Source organism: Garra rufa, chromosome 14, assembly GCF_049309525.1.
Source record: "Garra rufa chromosome 14, GarRuf1.0, whole genome shotgun sequence".
NCBI lineage: Eukaryota > Metazoa > Chordata > Actinopteri > Cypriniformes > Cyprinidae > Garra > Garra rufa.
Window position 1 is genome coordinate 5,677,470 of NC_133374.1, and position 15,462 is coordinate 5,692,931.

At 35.2% G+C, this 15,462-nt stretch overlaps 1 protein-coding gene across 1 annotated transcript in view; it reads right to left on the bottom strand.

The window, feature by feature from the left end:
* The window catches only part of nox4 (NADPH oxidase 4), a 31,378-nt gene extending 17,395 nt beyond the window's left edge, over nt 1-13,983 (bottom strand). Inside the window, exons 1-8 of the mRNA XM_073817968.1 lie at nt 13,927-13,983; nt 13,715-13,810; nt 10,958-11,068; nt 9,527-9,611; nt 6,294-6,391; nt 2,763-2,790; nt 2,357-2,429; nt 1,972-2,052 (exon numbers count right to left, since the gene is read on the bottom strand). Of these exons, the coding sequence (XP_073674069.1) occupies nt 1,972-2,052; nt 2,357-2,429; nt 2,763-2,790; nt 6,294-6,391; nt 9,527-9,611; nt 10,958-11,068; nt 13,715-13,810; nt 13,927-13,983 (629 nt within the window). The remainder of the gene's footprint in view (nt 1-1,971; nt 2,053-2,356; nt 2,430-2,762; nt 2,791-6,293; nt 6,392-9,526; nt 9,612-10,957; nt 11,069-13,714; nt 13,811-13,926) is intronic.
* Nucleotides 13,984-15,462: the final 1,479 nt, after the last annotated feature.

The window sequence follows — 15,462 nt, forward strand, 5'->3', positions numbered from 1 at the left end:
AATCTGGCAGTAAGTTTTGGGACTTCAGTTTTAGTCCATCTCCTATCCTGAAATGTCTGTCTTGCAGAGCAGGACCAAAATAAAGTCTTAAAACTTACTGCCAGATTCTGGAAAATATAATTTTGAAAGAGTGCTACAAGAGGATGTGGTGCTGGTCCTTCAAGAGTCACTCTCAACTCATCTGTCTATAAAGCCTAGAAAAAAACCATCTCTATGTATTTGACAATACTTCAGAATGTTATTCTTATTAATTGAGGGTCATTTTTTAGGATTTTTTGCCCAAGCAAAGTCTCTGAGAACCTGACACATTGCACTTCTGGAGACTCAAGGTAGGTTGCAGTTCTGGAAAACGGTGGCGCTGGAGACTAAATGGTTTCTGATGGTTTCATATCTGATTCTTAACATTAATTCTTACTTTTTTTGCAATTAACATGCATCTTTTCTCCTCCACCTGTTTTTTCTGACAATGCAGATGCAACAAGCGTTTTTCTGTCCGGTGGTCATGCCTTAACTTTGCAAATTGCAGTATTGCATCCTTCTCATGGGCATTTAATAGTTTTTGACTTTTCAGTCTGAGGTAAATCTCTTTTTTGGCTCATTTTATCTGTAAAAGAAACTGTGCCTAATAATTCTGCACACCTGAAAATAAGGAGTTTTTCACTTCCAGCCTTCATGGACAATTATATATCAATTATAAATAATTAAATACAAAATGAATAGTAGTTATTAAGATTGATGTGGTTTGGAATTATTCAAATGTGCTTGGGAAAAAAATATGACAAGAATATCAACTTGCCTAATAATTCTGCACTCCCTGTATAGCCTAATAAGCACCTACCCCACAATCACTGATTTCATATGCACACCAAGGTCAATTTCTGCATATAAATGGCCTTTAAGTATGCCAAATAAACAAAAAATCGTGCTAAATGCACTTTCATGAGGTCATTAGCCTATAACAATTCATTTGTATTTCACAAATTGAAACACAACCAATTCATGACAATGTTTTACATTCAATCTACACATAAAAGTTATTTTTCTCTAAACCAGTCCTCAGGTCCTTACACTGGCTTCCAGTTATGTTTAGGATCGATTTTATTGTACTTCTACTCATTTATAAAGCACTCAATGGCCTAGGACCTAAACACATTGCAGACATGCTCACTGAATACAAACCCATCAGACAACTCAGATCACTAGGATCGAGTCAGTTAGTAATATCAAGGGTTCACACAAAACAAGGTGAATCCGCTTTTAGCTATTATCATTTCTACTGTTTTAATTAATTTTTAAATCAATTTTTAAATCATTTAAAATTTTCTTAAATCTTCTGTTTTTATTGTTGTGATTTATTATGATACATTTTTATGATTTTTTTATTATGATTTTAATTCCTCTTATGTACAGCACTTTGAATAACCACTGTGTATGAAATGTGCTATATAAATAAACTTGCCTTGCCTTGCCTAAAACATTTGCAGCATGGATTAAAAAATAATTTGGCTACACACAAAATTATACTGTAGCAAATCCTTTTTTATTTTACAGTAGGCTATTCAGAACAGAGCAACACAAAAATCTGAAAATTTAAGCAGCTAAATTTAGACCTATAGGACAAATTATACATAAATCATATAATAATTTGCATTACTTTTGAAATGTAATGCATTAAAGGGATAGTTAGTAAACTATCCCTTTAATTTACTGCATTAGCAGGAAAAGTAATTAGATTACAGAAACGCTACAGTACAGTAAGTTACTGTGTAACGCGTTATACCCAACTCTAGTGGGTAATAATACTACAAAAGTAGACATCTAACATGCTATTTTAATGCATATTTACACTAATTCAAATTTTGCATATTATTTTAAAGAGTATGCAAACTGGACATTTTCTGTACAAATTAATGACAATATTTTCACTGTCTTGTTTGTATGTGTTTGTGGTGAATACACTGATAAACTCACCCTGCTACGTGGACCATCAGAATAATGTAGAACACAATGAAGAGGTTGTGAGTGTACCAGAAAATCTCATAGCTTGAGACTCTGAGAAAAAAACACACAATTGCACTCAAATAAGAGAGAGAGAGGGAGATAAAAGAACACAGAGTACATCATTCAGCCCTCTTAGATTGAACGAGATGCTCTTGAAGTGTCCTAAAGTGAACTATAGAACCTCAATTACAGCAGGACAATGGAGAGGAGAAGCCTATCGTCCCCAGATCAATCAGAGGGGAAGAACGTGGTCTTAGTAATTACAGTCGAGTGTGTGTGTAAAGTGGGTCGAGGGAGAGGAGAGTATAGGGTCAGATTCAGGTCAAATAACAGTTAAAGGGTTAGAGGTTCTCACCTTATACAGTAAGACGATGCTGTAGACATAAGAAACAACACCAGCACCAACAGAACGCCAGTAACTCCAGGAACTGAGAGAAGAGCCAACAAGGTTATGATGTGTATTACATATTTTGACAAATTAAATAAAGCTGAAATACTTACTCAAAAAAAAAAAAAAAAAAAACTTAAACTGATAAGAAAATATATTAAACCCAAACAAAAATGCAAAAAATAATATATAAATGATAAGGGCAAAATAACTAAAAAATAAACTATATAAAGCTAATTCAAAATATTAATAAAACTATAATAGCATGTAATTATAATTAACTAAATAACACCAAAATCATTTTGGTTTTACTACATTAAACAGAAAACATTGACGTGGAAGTACAGAAGGTAGATTTAGAAATGTGATTCACCTGTGCTTATGATGAGAATTCTGGGATCCTGAAGAGATAAAAACATATTAACACAGTAGTAAAAGCCAGGAGTAGTACTGACAGTGTTGTGCAAACATGGCTGAAGACACGAAAAGTGAAGGAACACACAAACTGAATCAGTCTTGGAAAGCTATGATTGATTCAAACTCCTGAGTTTGAAAGTTCAAATGATCCACTAGCAACAATTATTCATTTTTGAATTTGGACATTGCTTGTAATGGTTTTAAAAAGCACGTAGTGATGGATGAAACAATTGCATCGCAAACTGATTCACAGTTTCGAAGTGCTCCAGTCATATTGCGTACCGTAAATCATTTGATTCAGATCAGGACTTCAAATCTCATATTACAGATCATTTGGTTTACATTTAGGCAAGAATCATTTAATTTAGATCAGGACTACGGAGCGTGTTCGCAAATCATTTGATTCAGATCAAAACTTTAAATAGCATATTACGAATAATTTGGTTTAGATTGGAACTTCGGAGCGGGTTCGTGAATCATTTTGCGAACTGAAATAACCGCGATTCATGCTCCTAAGTCCCGAACTGTAATGATGGTTATCAAATCATTATTTAGATTGGAACTTTGATCGGATCAGGTTTGTGAACTTGTAATTCAGATTGGAACTTCTGAATTAAACTAGTTCGCAAATCATTTGATTCAGATCGGAACTTTGGAGCGTGGATGGTGAATCATTTGATTCAGATCAGAACATTTGGAGCGTGGATGGTGAATCATTTGATTCAGATCAGAACATTTGGAGCGTGTTCGCGAATCATTTGATTCAGATCGGAACTTTGGAGCGTGGATGGTGAATCATTTGATTCAGATCAGAACATTTGGAGCGTGGATGGTGAATCATTTGATTCAGATCAGAACATTTGGAGCGTGTTCGCGAATCATTTGATTCAGATCAGAACATTTGGAGCGTGGATGGTGAATCATTTGATTCAGATCAGAACATTTGGAGCGTGGATGGTGAATCATTTGATTCAGATCAGAACATTGAGCGTGGATGGTGAATCATTTGATTCAGATCAGAACATTTGGAGCGTGTTCGCAAATCATTTGATTCAAATTGTAACTTCAGATGACAAATCATTTGATTGATCGAGACTTCAGTCTGGGTTCATCAATCATGATTCAGATCAGACTTCAGAGCTGATTCATGAATAATTTGATTTAGATAGAGAATCAGGTGTGGGTTCACAAATCATTTGATTCAGAACGAGACTTAGGATCACAAATCATTTGATTGATCAAGACTTTAGTGTGGGTTCGTGAATCATATGATTCAGATCGGACTTCAGAGCTGATTCATAAATCATTTGATTTAGATAGAGACTCGGGTGCGGGTTCACGAATCATTAGATTTAGATCGGGACTTTGTTGCGGTTTCAAGAATCATTTGATTTGGATGGGGACTATGGATTGCGAATCATTTGATTCAGATCAGGACTTTGGTGCGGGTATTGCGTGAAACATTTGATTCAGATCGGAACTTTGGAGCTTGTTCGTGAATCATTTGATTCAGATCGGAAATTTCGGAGCTTGTTCGTGAATCATTTGATTCAGATCGGGACTTTGGATCGCGAATCATTTGATTGATCAAGACTTCAGTCTGGGTTCATGAATCAAATGAATCATATAATTCATATGATTCAGATCATATGATTCCACTGATTCATGAATAATTTGATTTAGATTGAGACTCAGGTGCGGGTTCACCAATCATTTGATTCAGATCGGGACTTTGTTGCGGGTTTGCGAATCATTTGATTCAGACCGGGACTTTGGAGCTTGTTCGTGAATCATTTGATTCAGATCGGAGCACGGATGATGTATTATTTGATTGAAACTGAGAATTTGGTGCGGGTTAGCGAATCATTTGATTCAGATCAGGACTTTGGAGCAGGTTTGTGAATCTTTTTATTCAGATCTTTTTTCAGTTTTTTTTATTAAACACATCAAAAACATCAAACCATTAATTTATAAAAACAAAAAGAAAAAAGAAAAAGCATACTAAAATACAAATCTCTTCAGAAAATAACCATAGTTTTATTAAAGTGTATGAAGATGAAGTTTTGACTGCATAAGGAATAACTTTGACAGTTTAGAGCTTTGGACAGTTTCATATACATGTCTAGATCAACTTTCAACTTTTTCTGAATAATGAGAAGAGAGGTTTAGAGACAGATTTTTGTTTATGTATGTGAAATTTAGCAAGCAGGAAACACAAATTAAGTTATATTTTTCTGTATTCTCTTTCAAATAGTCAAACAATCCAAAGAAAATATCTTTAAAACAGAAAGGTCACTTACAAAATGAAATTGGACCAAACTGACCAAAATTTCTGTGTGGGCACATTGGCAAAACAAATGACATCTTCCTCAGAAGAGTGACAAAAACAACAACTCACTTAAATGTCTGACTCATATTAGAATTACATCCACAAGCTTTTTGTGAAACTTGGATGAAATCATTAATCTGTTGTTTGACCTCTTCACATTGAAGACTATAATTTCATATTTAACAATACTTTCCAAAATCGTAAATTGTTTGTTATGATTTTCAAGGGCTTACAATTTAGTAGAGACACTAGGAACATGTCCCTACCAATATCCAAGCACTACTAAATTACTCTTACCAATAATTTTGGGAAAATGGGACTTTGCGTGTTTGCAAATCATTTGATTCTGATCAGGACTTCAGAACGTGTTTGTGAATCATTTGATTCAGATCGGGATTTGGGAGCGTGAATCATTTAATTCAAACCAGGAATATGGTGTGGGTTAGCGAATCATTTGATTCAGATTGGGATTTTGCAGCGCAAATTATTAGATTCAGATCGGGACTTTAGAACATGTTAATGAATCATTTGATTCAGATTGGGATTTGGGAGCATGAATCATTTAATTCAAACCAGAAATATGGTGTGGGTTAGCGAATCATTTGATTCAGATTGGGACTTCGGAGCATGTTCACAAATCATTAGATTCAGATCGGGATTTTGGAGCACAAATCATTTGAATTAAACCAGGAATATGGTGCAGGTTAGTGAATCATTTGATTCAGATTGGAACTTCGGTGCAGATTTGCCAAATTTGATTCTGATCGGGATTTTGATAGGGGCTCGCGAATCATTTGATTCAGATTGGGACTTTGGAGCGTGTTCAAGAATCATTTGATTCAGATCGGGATTTCGGAGCACGAATCATTTGATTCAAACCAGGAATATGGTGTGGGTTAGCGAATCATTTGATTCAGATTGGGACTTCAGTGCAGGTTCATTAATCATTTGATTCAGATTTAGACTTTGGAGCATGCTTGATAATCATTTGATTCAATTCGGGATTTTAGAGCATAAATCTCGGATACCCCTACCAATATTCAGCCACTACTAAATTATCCTTAGCAATAATTTTGATCAATCAATGGCATGTCTGCTGTCTTACAAAACACTAAAGCATTTTTTTATTATTCAAATGCTAATGCAAATGTCTGTTACCTGTCCTCGATACTGAGCGACATTGAGCGCAGGGAAATCCTCTGAATATCTCACCGAGAAACTGACCATGTTCACGAGGTGAGCGCTCACATGAACCACTGCAGACATAAATACGGACAAACAACAACATCCCATAAACATCATCAACTCAGAACAGACACACAATGACATCATACACCAAGTATGTGCTGAAGATAATTTGTCTATTCAGCAGCTCTCTTGTGTGTGATTGTGTGTAGCAGTTGTCATGGTAACGGGATGCCTCAGAGCTCTGTAATTAGAACAAGACCACAATGCACTGAGACAGGAAATGGGGGTGGGGGGGGGTTCTTAGACAGAAGATAAAACCAGCTGGGAATCCCTCGGGATATTCCTGTGTCCTTAACACACACGCACACATGTACACACACATACACACACCTGTTGACCGGCAAAACCGTCTAGCCTTTCACAGCAACACTAGACGACGGAGTTATTTACCAGGTCAAACTCTCAGACAGCAACATACCGGAGTTATTTTAGTACCACTGCGATGCTGATACATTTTGAATTAGAGTTGAAGTCAAAAGTTTACATACACCTTGTAGAATCTACAAAATGTTAATTATTTTACCAAAAAACGTTTACATATAGTCCACAAGAGAAAATAATAGTTGAAATACCTGAATGATCCACAGCTGTGTTTTTTTGTTTAGTGATAGTTGTTTTGTCCCTTGTTTGTCTTGAACAGTTAAACTGCCTGCTGCTCTTTAGAAAAATCCTTCAGATCCCACAAATTCTTTGTTTTTTCAGCATTTTTGTGCAGTTGAACCCTTTCCAACAATAACTGTATGATTTTGAGATCCATCTTTTCACACCGAGGACAACTGAGGGACTCATATGCAATTATTACAGAAGGTTCATATGCTCAGTGATGCTCCAGAAGAAAAAAAATAGATTAAAAATGCATTAAGAGGCGGGGGTGAAAACTTTTTCAATTTAAAGGTCAGGGCAAATTTAACTTATTTTGTCTTCTGGGAAACATGTAAGTATCTTGAAAGGTAGTACTAAATTATAGAAAATATTATATTTAGGCAAAATAAGAACAATGTTCACATTTCCATTCTCTTAATGCATGGTTTTTCCTTCTGGAGCATCAGTGTGTGTTTGAACCTTCTGTAATAGTTGCATATGAGTCTCTCAGTTGTCCTCAGTGTGAAAAGATGGATCTCAAACTCATACAGTCATTGTTGGAAAGGGTTTAAATACATATAAATGCAGAAAAAAAAAAAGAATTTGTGGTACCTGAAGGATTATCCTGAACTGTTCAGGACAAACAAGGGAATCATGAATAACTATCACTAAATAAAAAAAACAAACAGCTGTGGATCATTCAGGTAACAACACAGTATTAAGACTATTATTTTCTCTTGTGGACTATAGGTAAATGTCTTTAATGTGAAATATTTTATTCAGATCAGTCATTTTACATAATAAAACTATTTAAATTTTACTGTTTTTGCTGTACTCTGGATCAAATAAATGCATTCTTGGTGAGCAGAAAACTTTTGACTGGTGGTGTGCATGCATAAATAGACAAAAAGAGTGCTTTCAGACAGACTTGTGACTCAACCTAACTAATCTGTTCTTCCTCCCCCATGAAGTGAAGCATAATCTGCTGTCTGTCTGCGTGGTCTTTCTCATTGTTCAACAGTCTGCTTGGTCTGTTCATTAACTGTGTCATGCACACTGCACAAAAAAGGTACAATCTTTCTCAAAATGACAAGCTGCATCTTACTGTTTGGGCCTACAAACAAAAAGTTAAAGTTTAAAAAAACAGGTTCCAGGTTAAAACAATAACACTTCTGAGGAAAAAGTCACATTATTTAACAAAGTTTGTGAGTTCCTGGCATCAAATCTTGTTCTTGAGACACTTCAAGTAAATTATCAGTTTTTCAATTTCAGATTTAACAACCTCTTAAAGGGGTCCTATTATGCTCTTTTACAAAGTCTTTATTTTGTTTTGATGGTGCACTAGAACATGCCGTCATGCTTGGTGGTTCAAAAAATACATTACTTTTCACATCATTTACATTATTACAGTAGCTTTCTCCCCAGGCTGGCACAAATGGCTCGATTAGTTTGGGGTTTGATGAAAGTCCACCTTCCGAAACACGAAATGTGCTGTGATTGGTTAGCAGTCCCACTGGATTGCAATTGGTGAACAGCTTAGACGGCGTTTCAGTCCTGCCACACCCCTTCACAAAGCAGCAAGTTCTGTGTACAACTGCCCAAACTAGATTAAAGTGATTCTAACATTATTTATTATGGATGGACTTGTTTTAGACTGATGGAGAGAAACACTTGTCTGTGCCGTTCTAAAGTTTGGGAGTGCCAGGATTATTTTAAATTTTACTCCAATTGCATTTGTCTGAAAGAAGGACTAGGATGCTAGGATGCATGGAGGGTGAGTAAATAACACTCTACAGTAGTGTTGGTTCTATCGTCAGCCTGCGAGATCCAATGATACGTGATATTATCATTATTGTGCTAATTTATTTAATCATTTACATGCCCGAAACCAGCTCCAGCATAAGGCTAGTGAAGCTATCTACACTGTATGATGAGTAAATATCTTACACACAGTGCACACGTCTACGGCATGGCTCCGACGCGACAACCAATGATCGTCACTCTAGTCAATGCTTCGACCCTCTGTACCACACGTCAACGGCGCGGCTCCAACATGGCTACCGGAGCAGTTTGCGGACACTTTAGTCAATGCTCGCATTTATACTCGCAAAGCATCCCAGAAGCGTCTGTCCATGCTACATCGCTAATGTTAGACAAATCCTCCACCTTATCCCTCCTCACCTGCCACCGAATCGAATTTCTGTAGGCAGGGTTTATTTGAAAGATATTCTAATGAACCATATTGTGATATCATAGCATCCAGAAAACAAACGCTGCAGTCCAAAGGAGCCGTTTGTTGTAGTTCTTGAAAAGGGATTTTTAAAAATCTAAATATCTCTCTTTGGAGATTTGGAACTTTGTAGATGTTTTTTTATGCCCAAACATACACACCACATACTAGCTAAAATTCAAAAAGTGAAAAAGCACAATAGGACCGCTTTAAATGTCATGTACAACAAGCTAACTGTGGTGGGTCACATTGATGTCAGTCAAAGAGTCTCTTTCTGTCTATGTGGGTGGAATAAACTGACCAGGCTATGCAGAAATTAGTGTTTCCTCACCTGAGAAAATGCATATAGTGACTCCACACGCCACATGAAATGTCTTACTCTTATCTAACAGCCGACGAACATGTCTACTGGTCACCTAACAGAAAGAGAATGAGTGAGAGAGTCAAAACAACCCTCATTCTACATGGCATGTTTTTTAATCTTTTTACACTCCATAAACAGCATGTGAAGCAGCATATATGTGACCCTGGACCACAAAACCAGTCTTAAGTCGCTGGGGTATGTTTGTAGCAATAGCCAAAAATACATTGTATGGGTCAAAATTATTGATTTTTCTTTTATGCCAAAAATCATTAGGAAATTGAGTAAAGATCATGTTCCATGAAGATTTTTTGCAAAATTCCTACTATAAATATATCAAAATGTAATTTTTGATTAGTAATATGCATTGTTAAGAACTTAATTTGGACAACTTTAAAGGTGATTTTCTCAGTATTTTGATTTTTTTGCACCCTCAGATTCCAGATCTTCAAATAGATGTATCTCGGCCAAATTTTTGCCTAACAAACCATACATCAATAGAAAGCTTATTTATTGAACTTTCATATGATGCATACATCTCAGTTTTGTAAAATTTAACCTTATGACTGGTTTTGTGGTCCAGGGTCACATATGGGCCATTCTACAGAATTGATTTAAAGTCAGATTTGGAAATGATTTTGGAAAAAAAAAATGTGTCTGAAAAAATGCAAACTGTATAATATCCAAGGTACACATTTCTAGTAATTGTGCAGGTAATTCTCATATTGCATTTTCAGAAAGTTTTGGAATATTTGTCCTCTTCCCAAATTTGTCACTACCAAAACACATTAATATATAATTTAAGGAAGGGTTATATTGACCTGTTAGGATTTTGCTTACATCTACAATCCAGTTTTTCATTGTAAAAGGCAAAAAGTGGATCATACCGATTTCAAACTTAAGGATTCATTAGTTTGTATATACAGTGAACCATCATACCATCTTAGCTGATTAATCAATATATTTTAATTTTGACAAAACATCCCATGTTTTGGTAGTGACTGCATATATTTGCATCAGCCTTTTGGAATAAAAACAACAATGGAATAAAATGCAAAGATTATTTCAATATAATTTTTATAAGTGGAAATTTAGAGGTTAGGGTTTAGAACAGCCACCTCCCAATTACAAGTTCCCACTAAATGATGAAATATAGATATATATCTATATACTAAGCTTATTGGTATTTTAAATATTATTGTGGATTTCAATAGATAATAGAAGGATCTTAGTAAAAATTTAAGATTTGAAAACATAAACGCTTTTTAAATGTGTTTTTTGTTTGCACCAATTCTGTAGAATGGCCCATATCCAAAGTGCATTTATGCGACTGCACAGACTTGCATTAATATAGGAATTTCTCAAAGGAATTTTTCAAAGTCCACATGATGTCTCTCTCACCCGCTGAGATCCTCGGAGGAAGGTAAGCAGCGATCTGCACATCGGCAGGAGCACCAGACTGCAGTTGAGGTTTAGAACGGAGGCCGACGCTCGACTGATGCAGAGACCCAGCTGAGAAACACACAAACACAAGGGTTAGAAGTGTTTTCAGAGTTTTTATTACCAAGGGCTCTGAAAATGACACGAGAGATGCTTTTTCTGAAATCTAAAGGCAAACAAATATTTAAAAAAACTCTTTTTTTAATTCAATAATCTTGCAAATGTTCTACAGGCTCAGGAAAAAGTTAGAGTTGAGGTCAAAAGTTTACTTCCCCCTTTCTGCAAAATGTTAATTCTTTTACCAAAATAAGAGGGATCATATAAAATGCATGTTATTGTTTATTTAGCACTGACCTGAATTAGATATTTCACATAAAATATGTTGACATATAGTCCACAAGAGAAAATAATAGATGAATAATAGTACAAAAATTTTACACACACTTGATACTTTGCTGTGTTGTTACCAGAATGATCCACAGCTGTATTTTTGTTTAGTGATAGTTGTTCATGAGTCCTGTGTTTGTCCTGCACTGCAAAAAAAGGCTTATCTTACTTAGTATTTTTGTCTGGTTTCTAGTCAAAATATCTAAAAATTTCTAAACTAAGATTAATTTACTTGATAAGCAAAATGACATCCGATGTATTGTTTCCAGGGGGAAAAATACAACAAGTGCAGTTTGCTTAAAATAAGTAAAATAATCTGCCAGTGAGGTAAGTAAAATACTCTTGTTTAAAGAACATTTTACTTACCCCACTGGCAAATGATTTTACTCGTTTCCGGGGGTTGTTTACTTAAAACAAGACTAAATAGCTTGTGCATCTCAGTTTAAGAATTTATAGATATTTTGACTAGAAACAAGTCAAAAATACTTTGTAAGATAAACTTTTTTTTTTTTTGCAGTGTGAACAGTTAAACTGCCTGCTGTATTTCAGAAAAATCCTTTAGGTCCCACAAATACTTTCGTTTTCCAGCATTTTTTGTGTATTTGAACCCTTCCCAACAACGACTGTATGATTTTGAGATCCATCTTTTCACACTGAGGACAACTGAGGGACTCGTATGCAACTATTACACAAGGTTGAAATGCTTACTAATGCTCCAGAAGGAAACATTAAGAGCTGGGGGTAAAAACTTTTGAACAGAATGCAGATGTGTACATTTTTCTTATTATGCATAAATATCGTATTTTTTAATTTAGTCCCTTCAGAATTTACAGAAGACACTTGCATGTCTCCCAGAAGACAAAGCAAGTTACATTTACCCTGATCTTTAAATTAAAAATGTTTTCAGCCCCGGCTCTTAATGCATTGCGTTTCCTTCTGAGCATCATTGAGCGTTTCAACCTTCTGTAATAGTTGCATATGAGTCCCTCAGTGTGAAAAGATGGATCTCAAAATCATACAGTCATTGTTGGAAAGGGTTCAAATATACAAAAAAGCTGAACAAACAAAGAATTTGTGGGACCTGAAGGATTTTTGTGAAGAACAGCAGGCAGTTTAATTGTTCAGGAAAAACAAGGGACTCAAAAATCACAGCTGTGGATTATTCAGGTACCAACACAGTATTAAGTACTATATGTGACCCTGGACCACAAAACCAGTCTTAAGTCGCTGGGGTATATTTGTAGCAAGAGCCAAAAAATACATTGCATGGGTCAAAATTTTTGATTTTTCTTTTATGCAAAAATCATTAAGAAATTAAGTAAAGTTCATGTTCCATGAAGATTTTTTGTAAAATTCCTACTGTAAACATATCAAAATGTAATTTTTGATTTGTAATATGCATTGTTAAGAACCTAATTTGGACAACTTTAAAGGTGATTTTCTCAGTCTTTTTGATTTTTTTGCATCCTCAGATTTCTGATTTCAAATAGATGTATCTCAGCCAAATATTGTCCGATCCTAACAAACCATATATCAATAAAAAGCTTATTTATTGAGCTTTCATATGATGTATAAATCTCAGTTTTGTCAAATTTAACCTTATGACTGGTTTTGTGGTCCAGGGTCACATATGTATACATCTTTTAAGTGAAATATCTTTTTCAGGTCGGTTCTAAATAAACAATAACATGCATTTTGTATGATCCCTCTCATTTTGCCAATTCTGAAAGGGCGATGTAAACTTTTGACCTCGACTGTATATTATCTAAAAATAGGTTTACAAGAAATATTAATCTAAGATAAGTTGTTTTGCATTTTTTAAAGAATTAAACCTGAAATCAAGCAGAAATTCTCTAGTATATGTGGGTGTGTTGTAGTGGTGCTTGATCATTGTTTCCTGTACAGAAGTGAGCGAGTTGTTACATGCCTGTTCAGCTCTGAACCCAACAGCCCTGCAACATATGAGGGATTATAGCTCTCACACGCACACACGCACGCGCACGCACGCACACACACACACAGTGTCTAAAAGTCTGAGCTAAACAAGTGTTCTGTTTTCGGAAAGTTGCGTGTCCCAGTGCAGCATCTTTCCAGGACGTTACACAATAACCTGTGACAACAATTAGTCTAATTCAATACAGAAGAGATGCAGACATCCTGTGCATCTCACAGCAACACACAAAAACAAACACACACATGCATAAAATGCAAACACACACCTGTCAAACTCTGTCTAAAATAAAAATGACAGTACACACAAACTACTATAAACTATAAATATACAAACAAATCTTCTACTCGCACAACCAAACACATAAACTTAGTTCTTACCCCCAGCATCTTGTGTAGATAATAATACTGCGCTCCGCTGAAGTACACCATGAACGTTCTCCAGAACAAATAGACATTGACTGCAACCCAAACCATCTGCCCAAAACAATAAAAACAGCTGACAACATCTCAGACTCAAACAACTCAATGTAAGAGCCCATATGGACACTGTGACAAGAGTAAACAGTTGAGTAGCTAGTCTCTCATCTCACCATTATCAAGTGTTTGGGTCCTTCATTTGCCCTCCAGCTCTTCAGCACGACGCTCATGATTGTCGCTAACGTTAACGTTAATCCTCGGACCGCAAACCGCCGTTAAACATCACCGGTGCAGCCAGTCCAGCGGTCGAGTCATGACGGTCATTCCGCCGGTTCCTCTGTGACTCCGCGTGCCGCTCATGTCTTGCGCCTCCCACCCAACAAACGCCCGGTTCGGGACCCCGCATTACAAACTAACATCCTGTCGCGTGAATCCTGGGAAATTTAAAACATAATGAGAATTTTCTACTTCTTCTAACTTCATTTATAAAGCAAATACACAAATATTTTAGTAAAAAAAAAAAAAAAAAAAAGCTAAATAAACTAATAGCGATCTATCTATCAATCTACCTAAAACTTTCTGGTCAGGCTTTCTCAATAACATTTAAGTTCGTTTTAACAAGTTTTTTTTTTTTTTAAATATAGCCTAGATAATCTAGTTTTATTAGCTATATTTATTTACTTTAATAAAGAAATATAAATACTTTATAGAAACAAAATTTAGGAGTGAAAAACAAAACAAAAACAAAACCCCAGTCATCTTTTTATTTACTCTTAAATCATGGTATGTGACCCTGGACCACAAAACCAGTCATAAGGTTAAATTTTACAAAACTGGGATGTATACATCACATGAAAGCTCAATAAATAAGCTTTCTATTGATGTATAGTTTGTTAGGATAGGACAATATTTGGCCGAGATACATCTGTTTGAAAATCTGGAATCTGAGGGTGCAAAAAATCTAAATACTGAGAAAATCACCTTTAAAGTTGTCCAAATTAAGTTCTTAACAATGCATATTACTAATCAAAAATTACACTTTGATATATTTATAGTAGGAATTTTACAAAAAATCTTCATGGAACATGATCTTTACTTAATATCCTGATGATTTTTGGCACAAAAGAAAAATCAATAATTTTGACCCATGCAATGTATTTTTGGCTATTGCTACAAATATATTCCAGCGACTTAAGACTGATTTTGTGGTCCAGGGTCACATATGTAAATAATTATAGGTTGAAACTTCCAGTTCATTAGCCACTAGGAAATAAGGAGAAGAATAACAACCTGTGTGTTCATATTTAAAATATTTAATTAAAATAATATTGTAAGACACACCAGTTGGCAATATCAAGCAGTACTAGCTGTTTTGCACGCAGCTAAAAATAGCTGGGCACTGATGAGACTGGAAGCCAAACCCATAAAATTTACAAATGGTCAGGCCCACTCTTACAGGAAAAATAACTTCATTTATAATATATATAAGCAAATACACAAACTGTTTTATTTAAAAAACAAAAATAAAAATAAATCAGTCAATATCAACAAACTATAGCGGTCTATATCTACCAATACTTAAAACTTTCCGGTCAGGCTTTCTCAATAACATTAAAGTTAGTCTTGACAAGTTTATTTGTAAAAATACAGCCTAGTTAATCTAGTTTTATTAGCTTTATTTACTTTAATAATGATAATAAGGAAATATA